This window comes from Mycteria americana, chromosome 6 (genome assembly GCF_035582795.1).
Source record: "Mycteria americana isolate JAX WOST 10 ecotype Jacksonville Zoo and Gardens chromosome 6, USCA_MyAme_1.0, whole genome shotgun sequence".
Classification (NCBI taxonomy): Eukaryota; Metazoa; Chordata; class Aves; order Ciconiiformes; family Ciconiidae; genus Mycteria; species Mycteria americana.
The window spans coordinates 20569985-20590572 of NC_134370.1; the positions used below are offsets into that span (position 1 = coordinate 20569985).

A 20588-nucleotide genomic window follows, 5' to 3' on the forward strand; every position below is an offset into this window, starting at 1 on the left:
ACCGCTGGTGAGGGTAGAAGGAGTTTAGTGTTGCGATTCTTTGTTTTCCCTCCCTTCCGTCGTATGTTTTGTGCAGTGTCATGCTGTCAGGTTCATTGTGTGCATCTTGTCTGAATGTTAGGTGGTGCTGCAGAAGTGTGAATGAGAGCAGAGGTGAAGGGCTTTGCTGCCAGACGGTTCAATGAGGTGCTCGCTTCCTCTTTAACTAAGCTGGAATCCTTCGGCCTGCTCCCCCTCCCTTCAGACATAGAGCTTGTGTTTGTATTGGGTGTAATGGTTGATGTGCCTGTGCCAGCTCTGCCCTACTACATTGTGGAGGTGGGCTAGGTCCGTTCTGAGTTCTCTGGGGTGGTCAGGACACTAGGGTTTATAGATAATGTGGTGTAAGTGAGAGTAGCCGCTTCACAATCTCTGTGTCTTGGACTGCGAACCTCTCCAGAAGTTGTGACCTCAGTTCCCAGTGGTACCACAGGCTGCTAGAGGTGTGTCATCTCCTTAGTATGTGTTTTCTATATTGCATGAGACAAACATGTTTTGCTTATATATTGATGCTTATATATTGTCTTATATATTGATGCTTATGTTTTGCTTATATATTGTCTATCTTCCAGATTATCATCAAATGGGTTTCATTTGCCACAAGTCTTGATTGAGGAATCTGGGCTTAAGCCCCCATGCAGAAACACCCACATTGCCTGAGCTACCCTGTATTGGCCTGTAATGATGAACCCTTTGATGTGAGCTTTCACCTCCTGGAATAATCTTGTAGGTGAGCAAGTGGGACACACTAACATGGTGAACTGAGAAGCTAGAAGAACTTAAAACAACTTCTTTACTGACAGTGCCAGGAATATTTCTCGAGATGGATGCTGTTGTCCTTTGTGTGCAGGCTGCTGCTGTGTCTGCATCTCCTCAGTCCTCAGTTGCCGGGTTATGAGCATGAAGACAGTTGAGCTCTTTGTAGTAAAACATTAGTTAGTGTCCTGGTTTCAGCTGAGATAGAGTTAATTTTCTTTATGGTGGCTGGTATGGGGCTATGTTTTGGATTTGTGCTGAGGACAGTGTTGATAATACAGAGATGTTTTAGTTGTTGCTGCACTAGTCAAGGACTTTTCAGCTTCCCGTGCTCTGCCAGGTGCAGAAGAAGCTGGGAGGGGACACGGCCAGGATAGTTGATCCAAACTGACCAAAGGGCTATTCCATACTACATGACGTCATGCTCAGTATATAAAGCTGGGGAAGAAGAAGGAAGGGGGGACATTTGGAGTGATGGCGTTTGTCTTCCCAAGTAACCATTACGGGTGATGGAGCCCTGCTTTCCTGGAGATGGCTGAACACCTGCCTGCCCATGGGAAGGAGTGAATTAATTCCTTGCTTTGCTTTGCTTGCGTGCGTGGCTTTTGCTTTACCTATTAAACTGTTTTTATCTCAACCCTTAAGTTTTCTTACTTTTGTTCTTCCGATTCTCTCCCCCATCCCACCGAGGGGGAGTGAGCGAGCGGCTGTGTGGTGCTGAGTTGCCGGCTGGGGCTAAACCACGACAGTTAGTGTGAGGGTAAGCAAGTATCTGCATCTGTCCAACAATAAAGTGATTTCTCTCTGACATAGGTTTTCTGATGTTGGATTCCTTGACATCTGGGCCATTAAAGTCAACTATTGTCTGCTTAGATGCCAGGGTAGTCTTACAGCTGAAGGTCTTTTGGCTCTGGCTTGCTGCTGTTGGTAATGTGAGGAGAGGAAAACAGGTGAAACACTCTATCAAGAGGATAGATGATTTAATTTAAACAAAGATCAGTAATACTTCAACAGATAAATTAGTATCTCCAATTTTGGGGGTTTTCATGGGATAACACCTCTGTCTCAGGTGGACTATGTGGTATTGATCTACAAGGGAAGAGAAAATGAAATCTTAGTTGTAGCAAAATCAGTCCTATAAAAGCTTAAATCTTCCAAAATAAGTGATCCCTGAAGTGTTCCTTCTAATATGTTTGTATTTTCAGCGGTCATCCACATGTACCTCAACTTCCTCAGAGAGACTGTAGTCACCAAAATAATGTAACACCATGGAAAACAAAATAAAAAATATTGCAAACCAATCTACAGTGGTTTGTAAACCCCTATGCTAATCCCTATACCCAATTTTACTGCTAAATAGAAATCTTTGGGGTTTTTACTGGATAAATGAACTCCCTGTGTGAAGCTTTAAGGGTGTTTTGTTATTATTTCAATGATTTTCTGATGCATTTTCTCAGTTGCATCAAGACCCCAGATGAAATCAAGATGTCCCCAAGCAGGAAAATGCTCATGGTAAATGAGATTAGTAATCCGAGGAAGTAGCTTTGCCATGTCTTTTGGATCTGCAAATTTGTCATGTCCACCACTCCAAACAGCAATTGGTGTGCTTATCTTCTCTATCTTGTATGCAGGAGGAGCAGACTGTAAGAAAGGGAGGAGACCTGAGTGAATGCTGCTTCATCAGAAGTTGTGTTTAGAGAAAGGATTCTGTGCAAGCATCTCTCTTTCCCTTCTGCACTCACTACAGTAAAACAGTAAGGATGAAGGCCACCCTCTTAGTGTCTATTTCCCTAACCCCATTCCCTGTTGACCGTGAAAGGGAACGATCCATCCTATTCCCATGTCTTTCCTTAACACATGGCTAGGAGTTGTCCTGCAGTTTGACACCTACTCGTGCCCTTTGGAGGTGGGGATATGGAAGGAGCAGTGTCTGTGTTTATCAGGCAAGGACTGCAGAGTAGTTGTTCATGTGTCCCCTGTTTATGGCTTATGTAGGGTCCTCTTCATGCTTTTGTGGGGCAAGGAGTGAAAGACTTTTAGTTGTATTGTTCCAGACTTCACTTGACACTATCTCTAGGTCACAGTGTTGCTACTGATGGAGTAATAGCCCGTGAGCATACTTGCCTTGCCTATCATCACAGAGGAAGTCAAAGAAACACAGAAGAGTAGATCTTCTGAGACCTGAGCCAAATGACTTAATGCAGGATGGTTATTTGTCTACAGGGTGGTAAGGGATCATGCACAAGATGCTTTTAAATGGACCTTATTATCTAAGGGTGGTTCTGTTATTTTTCTCGTTGACTGCTTTTTTGGGCAGTTTCCTAACCAGCTGAAGTATTGGGAATAGAACATTGCCCATTCCAAAATTTAAACTTCAGTATTTAAAGAGCATATGTGTGGATGGAAGGTGTCTGAGAAAACTTTGGAGTCTTTCTCCACCTGTAAAATAATGTGCCACCCATAAAATAACCTGTCCTGACTCAGAAAAGCTCACTACAAGTCAACAGATCTGATCAAATTTCAGAAAATTGTCAGGCAAGTTATTAGTGTTGCAGGAGGAGCGCAGCATTTCTGAGTGTTGACAAGGCAGAAACCAAAGCTCCTAGTGATGAAGTTTTGTCTGTTTCCTTTTTTTCTGTACAGGCTATATTAGTACACCACAGTAGTAGTCTCCGCTGTGCTGTACTGAATCATCCCTTCTGTTTTATTTTTCTGCTAAGCAGCTTCCCAAAACCAAGGTATGCATTTCCACTTCCCCCCCCCCCCAGTGTAGTGTTTAACTGAAATGCAGACCTCGAGGATTTTTGGGGAAGTGAAGAGCTCCATACTCATCCAGTCCTAGGACTTGGGTGTGGCTCTTAGCCTTCTGGGAATGGCAGGTAAACTGGCATGTCGTTGGACACATCCCTGCATCAGTAGGGGAGGCAAAATGAACTTCTGTTATCTGTCTGCAAGGAACTGTCTATGCCTTCTCTGTGAATAGACTTTTACACATATGAGTATTACATTCAGGTGAAGCATTTTCTCAGACCACTCTCTCCCTCTTTCTGTAGCACTCAAGGTGCTAAAATCTGAATTTTTATGTTCTTAGTTTTGCCAGGACCCAAGGATGAGTTCTCAGAGAAACATGTTGCCTTACCTGGTTGTATTTCTTCATGTTTTCCTTAGAGCCATAGTCATAAGCTTGAAATTGGTCTGCATGTGTTATCTATTAATTTTGTAACAAGGATAAAATGAAAGTGTTAAGAGACAGGGCAGGAGGTGTTTTCCTGCATGTGATTGAAGCCAAGCCTCAGGCAGTGGACAGGCTGCCAGGGATACTGAGGATGGATCGTAGGGTGAGTGGCCTCATTGCCTTTCCTCTTGCTAACTTTCTCTCCTGATCCTCAGCCACCACCCTTGGTATGTTTTGTTATTAAAATTTTGCTTGACTATCTTAGTTAACTGAAGTTGGGGTCCCTGTTTGTGCGCGGAGCTGTGTCAAGGCTATTACTAGTCTAGTGCAATATCAGATCTCTCCTTACACATCTTGTCTTTTGTGTGTCGGTTTTGTCTGGTCCGCTCACAGTAGCGGTGACATTTCCAGAGGCTCTGTACTTCTTACAAGAGTTTGGCTATTGGGAGCAGGGTGTGATTAGCTTAACAGTAAACTGTGATCTTCTTCAATGTGCTTTGTCTAAAAGGAAAAAAAAACAATGAAAGGTGAATCTGTCTCACTGAAAAATCGTGCATTTTTTCTATCCAAACCTTTAAGAAACTGAGGATATGCTAGAAATCTGCTAGCTTGTTTCTGTTTTCTGGCTCTGGGTGCTGGTGGTCTGGATCCTGGGAATCTTAGTCAGGGCTGTGTGCAGGAGCATGCATATATTTAAGTTCTGGCAGAAATGGCCACAATTCTGTGCACATACAGTGATGTGTTTCTGAGCCAACACTCTCTTGCCCTGGTCTGATTTGGAGCATAGGCAGAACAAGCTTAGGTCTGAGAGTGGCATAAGGTGCCAGCAGAAGAGGCAGTTCCCCACTTGCTGCTTGTGCCAGCACAAGTGTTTGTGTGGTTAACGGGCTTTGGGAGGTGATCCAGGCTGCAATTAACCATCTGGGAGAAAAGCTTTAAGCTGCATTACTTCTTTGTCTGGCTCATCCCCTGGCCGCTCAGGTTTCCACTATCCTTCTACTGCCTGCCAAGTGCCCAGACTGTGCTTGCATTCACTTCTGCAGCTCTCAAGGCGAATGTCTTCATAAATAAAGATGAAGACTGGAAGCCATTAGAGCCCAACATGCAGAGAGGCCTGATGTGCCCTGGGGAAATCTCAGTGCCTGCTACCAAAGGAGCAATTCGGGTAATGGTCTGGTGAGCCATGGGAAACGGTGCTTCCTCTGTGGCAGGTGCTCACGGCAGCAAGATGTGAGAAGATGGTACGGGCAGTTTCCCAGATCCACTGCCTCCGGACTTCCCTGGAGGCCGCTGGTTCCATAAAAAGCAGTAGTAAGAGTCTGTTTATACGTCAGTATGCGGTTATACCTGATGCCAATGAATAATGTTCTGTACTGATGTTCCAGCAGGGGAATGTCCTACGTATGTATCTATTCGACTCTGGAGAGAAAGCAGAAGTGTTACAAAGGCAGTGATGCAGTGTTGTGACAGGATAAAGCTGTGAAGGGCCTGAGCAACATACTGCTGCTGTGTTAAACCCCCATTTTAACAGGATATTCTTCAAATATCAGAAATAATGTTGAGAAGAGACTCAGAAGTATGTGAATTTACAGTAGGAATGAGTATGTAGAATTTTATCCCTTTGGGAGAGTCTTTCCCACATTAGTGCTTAGTCATATGGAAAACATTGTTTGGGGAGTGTGTATGGGCTTTGTTTTTCCCAGTTTTGACAGTTTGTATGATGCTTTTAAATAGTGCTGTGCTTAATTGGTAGAGGAGGATTGTTAATAGACTGCTCGAGCATAATGAGGCTACATGTGTGGGAGCTTTTTATGGGAACACTTGTTAAATAGTCTGAGTATGAGAGATCAAAGGTCACTGGAGAACAGACATATGGAAGGTCTGCAAGGCAAAAAGGTAGCAGCCAGAGTAAAGGAATGAGATCTTGCCATTGAGAGAAGTGTGAAGAAACAGCTTTGAGTTTTGGCTGGAAATGTTTTGATGTGTAGCGACCAAAAAGAAACAATCTCTTATGTTCAGATGATCTGGATGCCTTCCTGTTTAGGAAGGAAAATATGAATTGTGCAAAAGAAAAAAGATCTTTCTCCGTCCATTTGTCCATTTTAAAAAGCTTTGGTGTCTGTCCAACTTTTCTTTGGCTTAGGCCCAGAAGAGGGGACACTGAGGGACATCATTGCAAGATGGGACCATTCTGAATTGAGCCTTTCTTCCTTGTGTGATTTGAGTGTGTCTGGTGGCACATCTCATCATTAGCTGAGGTCCTAGTTGGCATTACTTGAAAACTCCAACACATTTCTCTGTCCCTGCAACTGTATGTAGACATAAGGCAGAAAAATTGTTTTCCTTCAAAATTACTTTAGCTTTACTTGTATTAAGGTGTTCTTGTGCATGCTTACCGTGTTCAGGTTTTGTATCTTGCTCCCAGCCACACAGCAGAAGATACTGCAACAAACTTTTCCCAGAGATCCACAGGTCTGTATTAGAGGCCTTTTCAGCAGTTCATTCTGGTGAAGAACTCCTTTGCAGCCAAGTAGTAACTGAGGGGAGGAAAAGTGCAAAACTTTTTTTTTTTCCTCGTTGCAGGATTATTTCATGCAGAAAACTGTCGCTCCCTCTTCTCTAATAGCCTTGCCTCTTAACTAAGATTGCTGAAATTGCTTGCCATCCCAGTATCCTTTAAATTGTGCTCTTCCCAAGGGCATATCACATGTTCTTCTTGCTTCTTATTATTAGGCATGGGTCCTGGAGGTCACTATCTATCCGGTTTTAGGGCACTGACCTCAGTGAGAAAGGGCAGTTGGCTGCACTCATGACTGCAGAGTATAGGAAGTCCCTTTTTGCCCTAATATTTCTTCCAGGCAGGTGCACAAACTGTACTGCAAGTATTGCTACTCAGTAAAGAGGGAGCAGACAAATCAGAAGGGTGTAGAGTTGGATGCTCTATAGTCACATAATGGGTACAGCTTGGACAGAAAGAGCATGTGCTCCTGCAGTTTGACATAAAGTATAGCATGCAGGATTTCCACCATTCCCAGCAAATTCTATTCAATTGGCAAATTCTGGTGTGAAATAGGTATTTCCCTTTAAGTTTCCTTTATCATTTTGCAAGTAAATATTTCACAAGCATAAATGAACTGCATGTCTAATAAAATTAAGATGTGAAATGTCTTATTTGTGGTTTTCTACTAGTGTTTAAGGCTAGATTTAGTAGACTATGTTAGACTCCTTTTATTCTGGTATTTGTGAGCTTCCTTCAAAAATATTTGATTTAAACAAATAGTGGTGAAAGTATACCTGTTATGTTAAAGAAGTTCCAAAAGAGAGACTGTGTCAAGCCTTGCAGCTTAGCTCTCTGGAAAGTCTGAAGTCTACCAGCACTGTCAGCAGTCTCATACACTGAATTCATTCTTAACTCATCACCCCCTTAAAATCAGTTCAGGTTGAGAGAATCCAGTAGAGACGAAGCAGACAATGATGTCTTTTAGAAAGAGGAATGACATACCCTGATCGGTGATTGGGGAAGACGTGTAAATGTTACCAGAGGACTGGTAGCATGTGTGATTGTGGCTACTGGTCCCAAAGCAAAGAACACTTTAACCCTTTGAGCCAACTCAGGATAAGTAGAAAATGCTACGAAGCCTGCAAACACAGAAGACACAAGTCCAGTTAGCGAAGAGATCTCTACAGACCAAATAAATAAAAAAGCAGTAGGCAGCAAAGAAGAAGTGAGACTAGATTAGCAGCCCATTGTTGGTTGTCCATTTCTGTGCTGCAGACCTAAGGAAAATGTTTTTTTCTTGAAATTTTTATTTGAGAGAGAGAGTTCATTCTAAAGATACAGGTTCATTACAGCATGTCCAGATACTGATTTTCTAAGAACCAATAATTTCGCATTAAGGCTATTTTTATGGGAGAAGATGCATTAATCAGATTTTCTTAATACAGTTTCCCTCTAATGTTCCCAAAACTGTAATAAAATAATGAGTTTTTCAGCTTGCAGTCTCTAAAAGACTCTATACGTTTATGCTGGCATACAGTAATACAATAATTATCTGAAGGTTAGTAGGTTAAGAGCAGAATTTTTTACTTGTAACTAGGCGCAAACTCAGGTGAAAGTGAATACACACATAAAGGAAGCATACGGGGAAGAAAGGAAAGAAGGAAAACCAAAAAGGGTGCATCCCATCCTGTTTTCTGAACATGTCCAAATTTCTCTACTGATGGATTTGGTGAGAACTTTAACTGGTTGCCTAAAACATAGGTATCTAAAGACAAACGAGGTGATGCCTTGGCCTGGATGACTTGTTGTGCCAAAAGACCCTTAGAATGCACTTATGAGAAGAGAGGAAAATAACTGTCTAAGAATGTGACCACATGCCACTTCCCCCCATTTTCTTCTCTGTTTCCAAGTTTATTTTTGTAAAAGGGCAATGGCACACCATGGCATAAAACCCAGTATCTACTCATGGGTCTTCTATGTAAATCATACATACTAACAACATTCAAAGACCGTAAGTGAGTTGATGTTGACATGCAGGTGCTAATAACAAAGAATTTTTTAGCATTGATCTTTCTTTTCTAATTTCCAGTGCCTGGTAATTTGTTTTTAAATAGTAATGTGGTGAGTTATAGTCATACATGAACTATGCTTTAAATAGTAAGTCTGGCATTAAGTTACGAGACTTAGTAATTTTATTTTTTTATCTTCTGTTGTTTGAACTGTTTTATGGACTGTTGCGTTAGTATTTACATCTAATCCATGAGGATTTGACATATACATCTTAAAAACTGAGATTATTGTTACTGAAGCTTTAAGAAAAACATCAAATTGCTGGAAGACTATGAAAAAACAACAATAAATGCTTAGAGTGTAATAAGAAATGATACTTAGCAAACTATAGTACAGGGTACCTGGTAAATAATAGCTTTTATATATCCGTAATCCTTACTTACAGAAGTTAAAAGTGGTCAGGATCGTCTATTATTTGCTTGTTTCAGATAGAACAGTTCTTAGAAAAGTTTCCCATACTTTGCAAGTGTCAGTTTAGAAAGTATTTCATCCTTTAATAACTTTTTATGAGAAAAAGATAGTTAACAGAGAGAGGCATATTCCAATCAGGTACTGACGTTAAGTGCTTTGTACCCAGGCAGTCCTAACATTACCTGCAGTTGAAGCCTTTGAGTGACCAACATAGTATACATCCTTCTGTCCAGTTTTATTCTTGATGAAGTACAGCTCTGCTGGAATATTGTATTTACCTATCTCATTGAAGCTGAAGGGGAGAAACACAAAAAGCTAGCAGACAATTCGGCTATCACAGTGTGAGTTACTGAATGTCAGTTTTGTTCATTGCACCAAGCAGGACCCATTGAAGGACAAGGTTGCATGCTTTGTCTGCGTTCTTGCTTGAGTTGGGGAAGGGGCTAGAGGGACACAGCTGTACTGCCAGGCCGCCTGATGCCTTGGGCTCTCTGCAGAGGAGGTTCCAGTTTAGCCTCTCAGCTGCAGCCCTTGGGGAACTGAATTTCATCAGTGCTCTCGACAGCATGGGTTACAAAACACATTTCTCTCTCAGTTAACATCAGTTGTGATAGATCAGATTTCTAGACTGAGTTGAGCAGTCTCCTCTCCTGTCTGCACATGGGACGTGGTATCTGGTGGGAGACTTCAAGGTTACAGATGCCTCCCAGTTTTGGAAGTCTTTTCCCCAAAGAAACCAGCACTGTGTATGCACAAAGGTGACCAGTGTACTTCCAGCTTTGCTTCTGTATGTGCTGATTCCAGAAAGGCCTGTCCAGATGACATAGTCAATCCCTTCTTATGACCCCCCGACATGTCCAGAAGTGGCTGCATATGGGGAAAAGAGTTGGTCTAGTCCCCTTAGATGTTGCATGTTCCACTTGAAGTCAGATTATATGAAAACCAGTAGGGTTTTCATATAATCCAGAAGGGGATTATTTCATATAACCAGAAGGAGAAAGGTTCTGCATCCCAATATTAACTACCCAAGCTTGCTAGTCCCCTGAAAGTCGCTTTCATCAGGAATTCTTTCTCCATGGAGTACCTGAACTGCCAGAACTCTTTCTGGCAGGGTTTAAGGGTCTTGTGTTTTAAAGACCAGGTGTTCCCTCGGCTGTTTCCCAACCAGACGTCGTAGCCAGCATCTGCGAGGATGAAGCCTAGGCTGTTGTTGGGCAGGTTAGAAATCCAGTGAATAGAATCTTCTAAAATACCATGGTGTAGCAAGACTGCAGGCTTTTTCCCTGTAAAAGAAGAGGGTTTTCTTATGCTGTAGTAGTAAGTAATGTGTAGTTAAAACTGGGATGCAGAGTCTGGTTTTGCAGGAGTTTTTTAGCCTATATACAGAATTCAGGCCACATTCCTGACTAGGTGGTCTTGCTGAGAGGGAAAGGTGTGGAACATGCCATTACATGTGCAAAGGGGGAAGATGGGGGACCCATGTAAGAGTTGGCTCCCAGACCTTCCTTATGTCCTATAGCGGTGTCACACCTGTATTTTGGCTGTTCCTCCCAGTGGGAATTCTGAAAACACCAAGAATGAATCCATCCTCTGTGGTAACTTGATATTCCTCGCTGGGGTATCCATGATATCTGATAATTTCACTCTGTGAGAAGCCAAAGGAGAGCTTGTTAACATGCAAGTTGTCCTGTTTTGGAGGGTAGCCAAGCTGAGCAGCGTGGATGTGGGCTGTTCTGTGATGGTGGTGCAAGGCCTCTGGCCACAGGGACCATGTCTGAGAATAAATATTACAGGTCTTGTAAAAAGATGCATCAAAGTCTTCTTCAGACCAGCTTAGGTGGTAGTTATCTGGTATTTGAGCCCATGTTATGGGACAAAGCAGAACTGTACTGAGTGACTAACCTGTTGGGAGATAGTTTGTCATGCTGTGCAAGGCTGATGCAGATCATACCTTTCTAGAGAGTAAACATGCAGCAGTATCTGTATAAGACAGTGCCAAAAGATGTGGGTTTTGGTCCATAATGAATCCTTTCTTGCCAAAGTGTGGTTAGGCAAGCCAGGTAGGGTGGATCTCCTATTAGAGACTCGCTCACAGCACCACCTATTGCACTCTTGCCACTATTGTGAGGAAATCTTTGGTGATTCAGAGCAAGGGGTCTTGGACTACTTTGTGTTGTGAGAATCTGCAGTTTGAAGAAGGGTTCAGCCTCCCTCGCCACTGTACTGAGCACACAGGTTGTTACAGAAAGGGAGGACTTTGCTTCCCTTGAGACTAGGAACCAGCCTGTGCCTGCACTGCAAAGGAATTCTTCTCTCTGGCAGCTCGGACCGTTTGGATAGGAGCATCGAGTTTTCTTCTAGGGGGCTGCTCCCTGTCACAGTGCTGGAGGCACCCCTTTGAAGGGGTCCTACTTTTAGCCTCCTGACAGGGACTGTTAGCGATGGGGCAGTGGTAGTGGTACTTGGAGAGACGCTTTGGAAAGAAAGGGGGAGAAGGTGACCCAACTTACAACGTTCATAAAGCATTCGGGGTTGCGAGTCTTCCTGTACTGGCTTTTGTCTGAATTCAGAGTGGAGGGTGTTGTGACTCCTGCTGAAAAGGCAATTCCTTGGGAGCAGAGCAGCACAAGGAGGCACCACATCTTGGGGCTGTGTGAAAGAGCACATGCAGGGGTGTTTGTGTTAGGAAGAGAGAGCTGTGGAATTCCACATGAAGACGCAAGTGGGGAGTCTCCTGGAGGTTGCCCAAGGTCTGCTCCCAGGGTGCTGCCAGAATAAGTACCTATGTGAGGAGGGACTGTCCACAGCTCATGCCATGTACTGTGTAAGTCAGCAGAGGAAGGAAGTGGGTTCCAACACTGTTTGAAAAATATAACAACTATGGCTTTCACAGACAATTTGGTACTGTTGAGTGGATCATGGGAAGGAATGCAGAAAAACGTCGAAATTTTGGGGGCCTTTTGTGAACTAACTAGCCTCAAGACACAAGGGGAGAAGTGCCATGGCTTTTACATCCAGCTGACAAAAGATTCATATACGATCAATGGCTGTCCTCCATGGACAATTAACGGCACCCCGCTCAATATGATTGAATCCGGTAGCTCCAAGAAGTACCTGGGCTTATGTATTGACCTGTGGACTGGAATATCAAAACCGCAACTACTGGAGAAAGTGAATGGATGGTTACAACAAATTGGGAAGGCTGCATTAAAACCATTTCAGAAAATTGACATCTTGAAAGGACACACTATTCTGCAATTGATCTACTTGGCAGACCAGGCTGATGTGAAAGCAACATACCTAGAAACCCTTGACTTAGCAATTCGAGCAACTGTCAAGGAATGATTACATCTTCTAGCAAGTACTTGTGATGCCATCCTGTATACCAGTACTCGGGATGGAGGTCTAGGTATTACCAGGCTCTCGGGTTTGATTCCCAGTGTACAAGCTGGAAGACTACACAGAATTGCACAGTCTTCAGATGAGACAATAGGAGCAGTGGTTTAGCAGGAAAGTATTGAGAAATAATTTGAAAGACTGTGGATTGCAGCAGGAGGTGATAAGGATAAAATTCCATCCATTTGGGACCCGAAAGCAGTTACGGTGATATCAGAGGGACTAGGCAGTGAGGAACCAGTCTCGGAATGGGAGACGCCCGCTCCAAAAGTCATCTTTGTGATACCCTGTAACTGATGAAGACAGGAATTTGTGAACTGGACCAAACTGGTTTCCCAGGGCCATGGAATTTCCAACTTTGAGAAGGATAAAATCAGTAACAACTGGCTGGAATTTTATAGAGGCATTCCCCACAGAAAGCTCATCATGGCATTAAAGCTGAGAGCTGACATCTACCCCACAAGAGAATTTTTAGCAAGGGGAAGACGAGAGACTCAAAATGAAATCATGCTGACATTGTCAGGCGGAGAATGAGACCTGTTCACACGTTATTGGATATTGTCCGGCAGTACAAGACGCTAGGATCAAAAGACATAATCAATTATAGCAGATTAGGCCAAAAAGAAGTAATGGATTGTATTCCAGGAACCGCTGTTGAAAGATGAACAAAATGAACTATATAAGCTGGACTTAGGTCAGGCCTTAGGAGCTGACATCACAGTAGGGTATGAGAGTAAACTAACATCGTTGGCTGATATAGCGGCAGAGAAAATTAAGAAATATCAACACCAAATCAAATTCAAATTCAAGAATTGATGAATACCAATACTATCAAATTTATAGGATTTCCATTAGGGGCACGTGGAAAATGGTATCAAGGCAATTACGAGTTGATAACAGAATTGGGACTCTAGTTCCCAACAGGAAAAGGTTGCTCATCGTTTATTGAATTGGGTGCTATTTTCTTCAGTGGGTATTGTACATATATTTGTTAGTCAAGCACGAACTATTGTGAGATCTTAATGAATTATTGAATTGTAATTGTATCATTTAATGAATTGTTAATAAACTGATTCCTTCTATCTATCTAAGGCAGGAGCCAGACCCCCCCAGGAGTGCCAACGGTGACAGAAATGGCGACAAAAGCTGCCGAGGGTCACAAAAGCTTGTGTTAGGGTATTGATAGTACATAGGGATGTTATGGGCTCAGAATCATGACGCATCATCTAGCCTGCCAAAAGACATTAATTACTGGTTTTTACCTAGGTGGATGGGCCACCTTTACTTAACCCAGAAAAGGAACATGTATAATTTTATGTATGTTCAATAAATAGTAGAGGCAGGAGCAAGCCAAGGGCTCCAGGAAGATGTGGAACAGACCTGGGGGAATGTGCTTGTATGATATTGGTGCTAGTTTGTGCCATGAGTTCGTTCCTTTCTCTCTCACTTATGGTCCTCCCTATTGTAAATCTGTGTCTTGGCCACCTGGAGGAAAGACTGCATTTTCATGGGGTTTTGGGGTTGACTGATGGTCCCAGGGATGGTTTTCTGAATAGAAATTGTAGAGTGCATTCTATGTAGTTAGTGCCCTGCTTTTTGGCTATAGCCACCTTTGTAATCAGCATAGAGGAAACAGACAGGTCATAAAAACAGAGTGTATTTTCTGATGTATCATAGGGAAGATTTTTAAGATTTGGAGAGCTTGGAAAGGATAGCCAAGAGATTTGTTCTCTCTGAAGTTCTTAATGAAGTAGGGAGTTCTCAATTCTTTTCATTTTTGATTAAATCTGTCATACTCCTTGAGTCACTAGAACATTTGGATTAAACCCAAACTGGGATATACTCTTGATTTTAATATTGGCATCCAAACTCACTCTAGTCCATTCACTTTGTAGGAGAATACTTCCATTCTTCTGTCATGTTGTGGTTTACCCCCAGCAGCAACTAAGTACCACACAGCTGCTCAGCTGCTTGCTTACTCTCCCCCACCCCGAGTAGGATGGGGGAGAGAATTGGAAGAGTAAAAGTGAGAAAACTTGTGGGTTGAAATAAAGACAGTTTAATAGGTTAAGCAAAAGCCGCGCACGCAAGCAAAGCCAAACAAGGAATTAATTCACTACTTCCCATCGGCAGGCAGGTGTTCAGCCATCTCCAGGAAAGCAGGGCTCCATCACGCATAACACCATCACTCCGAATGTCCCCCCCCTTCCTCCTGTTTCCCCCAGCTTTATATGCTGAGCATGATGGCATATGGTATGGAATATCCCTTTGGTCAGTTGGGGTCAGCTGTCCCCACTGTGTCCCCTCCCAGCTTCTTGTGCACCCCCAGCCTCCTCGCTGGTGGGGTGGGGTGAGAATCAGAAAAGGCCTTGGCTCTGTGTAAGCACTGCTCAGCAGTAACTAAAACATCCCTGTGTTATCGACGTTGTTTTCAGCACAAATCCAAACCATAGCCCCATGCCAGCTACTATGAAGAAAATGAACTATCCCAGCCAAAACCAGCACATGTCAATAGAGCAGAAATCCTCCCACCTGTGTGCTCTGGAAGCACAGTTTTATAGTAGATACTCCACTGCTTTATGCCGTTTTATTCAGTTCAAACAGAAGTAAAACATGTTCCTCTATTTCTGCATGTGGAACATCATTTTCGAACGAAACTGAAAAGTTCAGCTTAAGTCTAGTTTGTTTTTGTACTAATAGGTGAGGCAATGGGGTAGCTAAATTGTTGCCCTTTTTAGGGTATACTTTTTTCTCTGTACTATATTGTCACCTGGCTTAGCTGGCATGTTTTAAGGCACTTGCAGATGAATACTTTGTAAATCAGAGAGTGAGCCAATTAACTCCAAGGCTTGGCACGCACTGTCTCATTAATTTCAGTGGCAAAGTCTGGACTGTAGGAGCTGTGAACAGCCATCTACTATTTTTATCTAATGAAACATCAGCAAAGAGCAGCATTTACCATGGCAAACTGGAATTAATGCAAATATTTAATTAAAAAAAAAAAGTAGAGGAAGAGACCACTTGAAAGATACATTCAAAATGCCATTTCTGGAGACTTCTGATATTCAATGAAATTAAACTTTAAACCTTAAGTACTCTTGAGACAGTCATAATATACATAATATATTTCACATACACTGTAAATCACAGAATCACAGCATCATATAGGTTGGAAAAGACCTTTAAGGATCATTGAGTCCAACCATAAACCTAACACTACCAAGACCACCACTATACCATGTCCCTAACCACCTCATCCAAAGGTCTTTTAAATACTTCCAGGGATGGCGACTCTACCACTTCCCTAGGCAGCCTGTTCCAATGCTTCATAACCCTTGCAGTGAAGTAAAATTTCCTAATATCCAGTCTAAACCTCCCCTGGCACAACTTGAGGCCATTTCCTCTCGTCCTATCACTTGTTACCTGGGAGAAGAGACCGACCACCACCTCTCTACAACCTCCTTTCAGGTAGTTGTAGAGAGCAATAAGGTCTCCCCTCAGCCTCCTTTTCTCCAGGCTAAACAACCCCAGCTCCCTCAGCCGCTCCTCATAAGACTTCTGCTCCAGACCCTTCACCAGCTTCGTTGCCCTTCTCTGGACTCGCTCCAGCACCTCAATGTCTCTCTTGTAGTGGGGGGCCCAAAACTGAACACAGGATTCGAGGTGCGGCCTCACCAGTGCCGAGTACAGGGGGACAATTACGTCCCTAGTCCTGCTGGCCACACTGTTTCTGATACAAGCCAGGATGCCATTGGCTTTCTTGGCCACCTGGGCACACCGCTGGCTCATATTCAGGTGGCTGTCAACCAACACCCCCAGGTCCTCTTCTGCTGGGCAGCTTTCCAGCCACTCTTCCCCAAGCCTGTAGCGTTGCATAGGGTTGTTGTGGCCCAAGTGCAGGACCTTGCACTTGGCCTTGTTGAACCTCATACAATTGGCCCCATCCCATCGATCCAGCCTGTCCAGGTCCCTCTGCAGAGCCTTCCTACCCTCAAGCAGATCAACGCTCCCACACAACTTGGTGTCATCTGCAAACTTACTGTTGTGGTTTAACCCCAGCCAGCAACTGAGCACCACCCAGCCGCTCACTCACTCCCCCCACAATAGGATGGGGGAGAGAATCAGAAGAGTAAAAGTGAGAAAACTCGTGGGTTGAGGTAAAGACAGTTTAATAGGTAAAGCAAAAGCCACGCACGCAAGCAAAGCAAAGTAAGGAATTCATTCACTACTTCCCATGGGCAGGCAGGTGTTCAGCCATCTCCAGGAAAGCAGGGCTCCATCACCCGTAATGGTTACTTGGGAAGACAAACACCGTAACTCTGAACGTCCCCCCTTCCCTCTTCTTCCCCAGCTTTATATACTGAGCATGACGTCATGTGGTATGGAATAGCCCTTTGGTCAGTTTGGATCAACTATCCTGGCTGTGTCCCCTCCCAGCTTCTTCTGCACCTGGCAGAGCATGGGAAGCTGAAAAGTCCTTGACTAGTGCAGCAACAACTAGAACATCTCTGTATTATCAACACTGTTTTCAGCACAAATCCAAAACATAGCCACTACCAGCCACTATAAAGAAAATTAACTCTATCTCAGCTGAAACCAGGACACTTACTGAGGGGGCACTCGATCCCTTTGTCCAGATCATTGATAAAGATATTAAACAGAACTGGCCCCAACACAGAGCCCTGGGGAACACCGCTTGTGACCGGCCACCAACTGGAGTAAACTCCATTCACCACCACTCTTTGGGTGCGGCCGTCCAGCCAGTTCTTTACCCAGCGAAGAGTACACCCGTCCAAGCCATGAGCTGCCACTTTCTCGAGGAGAATGCTGTGGGAAACAGTGTCAAAGGCTTTACTGAAGTCTAGATAGACAACATCCACAGCCTTCCCCTCATCCACTAGGCGGGTCACCTTGTCATAGAAGGAGATCAGATTGGTCAAGCAGGACCTGCCTTTCCTGAACCCGTGCTGGCTGGGCTTGATCCCTTGGTTATCCTCTACATGCCGTGTGATGGCACTCAGGATGATCTGCTCCATCAGCTTTCCTGGTACTGAGGTCAGGCTGACAGGCCTATAGTTCCCCGGGTCCTCCTTCCGGCCCTTCTTGTAGATGGGTGTCACATTTGCTAATCTCCAGTCAACTGGGACCTCCCCAGTTAGCCAGGACTGCTGGTAAATGATGGAAAGGGGCTTGGTGAGCACATCTGCCAGTTCCTTCAGTACTCTCGGGTGGATCTCATCGAGCCCCATAGACTTGTGAGTGTCTCAGTGGTGTAGCAGGTCACTGACCATTTCCCCCTGGATTATGGGGGCTCCATTCTGGTCCCTGTCCCTATCTTCTGACTCAGGGGGCTGGGTACCCAGAGAGCAATTGGCCCTGCTATTAAAGACTGAGGCAAAGAAGGCATTAAGTACCTCAGCCTTTTCACTGTGTTCCCTCCCCCGTCTACTAGGGGCTGGAGATTCTCCTTAGCTCTCCTTTTGTTGCTAATGTATTTGAAGAAGTATTTTTTGTTGTCTTTTACGGCAGTAGGCAGATTGAGCTCTAGCTCAGCTTTGGCCCTTCTAATTTTCTCCCTGCACAGCCTCACTACACCTTTGTAGTCCTCCTGAGTTGCCTGCCCCTTCTTCCAGAGGTCGTAGACTCTCCTCTTTTTCCTGAGTTCCAGCCAAAGCTCTCTGTTCAGCCAGGCCGGTCTTCTTCCCCGCCGGCTCGTCTTTTGGCACCTGGGGACAGCCCACTCTTGTGCCTTGAGGACTTCCTACTTAAAGAATGTCCAGCCTTCCTGGACCCCTTTGCCCATAAGGGCTGCCTCCCAGGGGACTCTCTCGACCAGTCTCCTAAACAGGCCAAAGTCTGCCCTCCGGAAGTCCAAGGTGGCAGTTCTGCTGACCCCCCTCGCTGCTTCTCCAGGTATCAAAAACTCTATCATTTCATGATCGCTCTGCCCAAGACAGCCCCCAACCATCACATGGCTCACAAGTCCTTCTCTGTTTGTGAACAAGAGGTCCAGCGGGGCACCTTCCCTCGTTGGCTCACTCACCAGCTGTGTCAGGAAGTTATCTGCCACGCGCTCCAGGAACCTCCTAGACTGTTTCCTCTCTGCTGTATTGTATTTCCAGCAGACATCTGGCAGGTTGAAGTCCCCCACAAGAACAAGGGCTAGCGATCGTGAGGCTTCTCCCAGCTGCTTATAGAATAGTTCGTCTGTCTCCTCATCCTGGTTGGGAGGTCTGTAACAGACTCCCACCACAATATCTGCCTTGTTGGCCTTCCCCCTGATTCTTACCCATAGACACTCCACCCTATCATCACCATCATTAAGCTCTAAACTAATCCAGACACTCCCTAACATACAGGGCTACCCCACCGCCTCTCCTGCCTTGCCTATCCCTCCTGAAGAGTTTATAGCCATCCATCGCCGCAATCCAGTTGTGCGAGTCACCCACCATGTTTCTGTGATGGCAACCATATCATAGTTTTCCTGATGTACAATGAAATGGGACAGAAAGGTACCAGGGCAGTTAATGTGGCTAGCAGATGCCAAAAGCTCCTGGTTAACTTACAAGGAAAGCTTAAATGCATTTGAAACTGTGGAAGCAAAATGTCCAATTTATGCACATTCTTTCAATACTGAGATTTTCATGCATCCACAGTGACATCCTTAGGAAAAAAACCAACACGAGTAGAACAAAATGAAACCGTCAGTTACTGCTTTTTCTCATTTGTGCAGGTCAAAGACTTCTTCCTCTCCTCAACTTTAGCAAACATGCACTTTGATGCATAACAACAGCCTTGCAGATCAGAAAGGATGCAGGCTGTCCAGTCTGACAAGCAACTGCACAAAAGCAAGACTGCACATCTTTATGGAGACAGGCAACAGAGAAAAAGACCATGAACACATACGTATAAGCAACTTACCTCTGCTTTGACTGCCTTGCTTGTGCCTTCTGCCACTGTTCCTGGTCTGTCTCCACTAGCAGACTGATTCACTGGCAGAAACCTTTACCAATAAAAGGAAATAAAAACTCACTTAGGAGCAGCAGTAGAGTGCTCTGTGATGTCTGCATCTATAGGAGAGTATGTTTAAGTGCTGCTTTGGCAGTATTTAAGGAGTGGAGTTATTTTATGATAAACAGCACCATTGGATGACATTCTGAAAGATCAAATTGCACCATGGAGCAGGAGAGGTGAAGAGGCATCTAACCTGTGGTTGCTGGTTGTTAAGCAGGCATGTATGGGAATGGAGCTAGCTCTTTATCAAATGCTTCAGTGTGCTGAGTCATCACCCAGTCACTATGCTATGTGGCCAATTTTAAATTGTTACTGTACAGGATAACAGATTGTGAAAATGCATACACGTGTCAGCAGGTTTGTGCAGATGCACAGCCCCACTCACTTTTACAGGACTGTTGTGTTCCACATTGTGCCGTATTGCCCATGAACTCTTTATGGGGAACAGGATCTTGGGCAGGCCAGGATCAGCCTGTATGAATGATGAATCCTAAGAGTGATGCAAAAGGGAGAGAGGGAAGTTCAGCAGCCCTGCCTCCTACATTGAGAAGTGGGAACATGTCTGCGTCCTATTTTCTAGTACTTGCTGGTGTTGGAAGGATTATCAAATGCACTGTACCCTACAGGTATAGTCAACCAACAGCTTCAGCCCAGGGACAGAACTTTCTCAAAACTAGCCCGAGCCTGAAGAAATGAATTTCCTGGAACCAGCCTCCCAGTCCTCATATCAGTTTCACAACTTTTAGTTCTTAGCACAAAGTGTATTTTTCTGTCCTTGATGTCTCCAGCACATGATTAGAACCAAGTGTGTAGTAAATAAATTCCAAACCAAAACTCATCCTTTTCCTTTAAGAAAGACAGTGTCCGAGCACGTGAGAGACATTAGCCATGTTGCTCAATGCACCCGAAGGACATCCCTGGAGGTATTTAAAAGATGAGTAGATGTGGCACTTAGGGACATGGTTTAGTGGTGGACTTGGCAGTGTTAGGTTTATGGTTGGACTCGATGATCTTAAAGGTCTTTTCCAACCTAAATGATTCTATGATTCCATGATTCTATGACATGCTTAAGCAGAAAGAGCTTATGATGGAGCCTAAGGCTCTTTGGTTACTGTATGTCCAAGTAACATAATTTCCTTTTCACCTTCTCCATTGGCTTTCTGGCTTTTCGCTTGTGGTAATTTCTGACAGTCCTTTTGGGTTCAAGGCATGGCAACTTGACAACTG

The 20588-nt window shown here is 44.2% G+C and overlaps 1 protein-coding gene across 1 annotated transcript; it reads right to left on the reverse strand.

The window, feature by feature from the left end:
* Positions 1-1827: 1827 nt before the first annotated feature.
* Positions 1828-19378, reverse strand: LOC142411271 (lysosomal acid lipase/cholesteryl ester hydrolase-like). The gene is made up of 10 exons (XM_075504895.1): positions 19269-19378; positions 11462-11600; positions 10482-10596; positions 10036-10234; positions 9134-9243; positions 7473-7609; positions 6367-6507; positions 5318-5389; positions 3935-4003; positions 1828-2436 (listed from the first exon to the last, which is right to left on the reverse strand). Exons 2-10 carry the CDS (start codon positions 11591-11593, stop codon positions 2203-2205), a joined length of 1209 nt encoding a protein of 402 aa, XP_075361010.1. The 5' UTR covers positions 11594-11600; positions 19269-19378; the 3' UTR covers positions 1828-2202.
* Between the last annotated feature and the right edge of the window lie 1210 nt (positions 19379-20588).

What these genes read in the sequence shown, in the direction of transcription:
- LOC142411271 (XM_075504895.1), bottom strand. Translation starts at nt 11,593, where the DNA reads ATGTGGTGCCTCCTTGTGCTGCTCTGCTCCCAAGGAATTGCCTTTTCA. An exon ending in GAGGAACAGCCAAAATACAG is followed by an intron (nt 10,235 to 10,481) that starts GTGTGACACCGC and finishes CTTCTTTTACAG; the next exon opens with GGAAAAAGCCTGCAGTCTTG. An exon ending in TTCCCCAATCACCGATCAGG is followed by an intron (nt 6,508 to 7,472) that starts GTATGTCATTCC and finishes TCCTCCCCTCAG; the next exon opens with TTACTACTTGGCTGCAAAGG.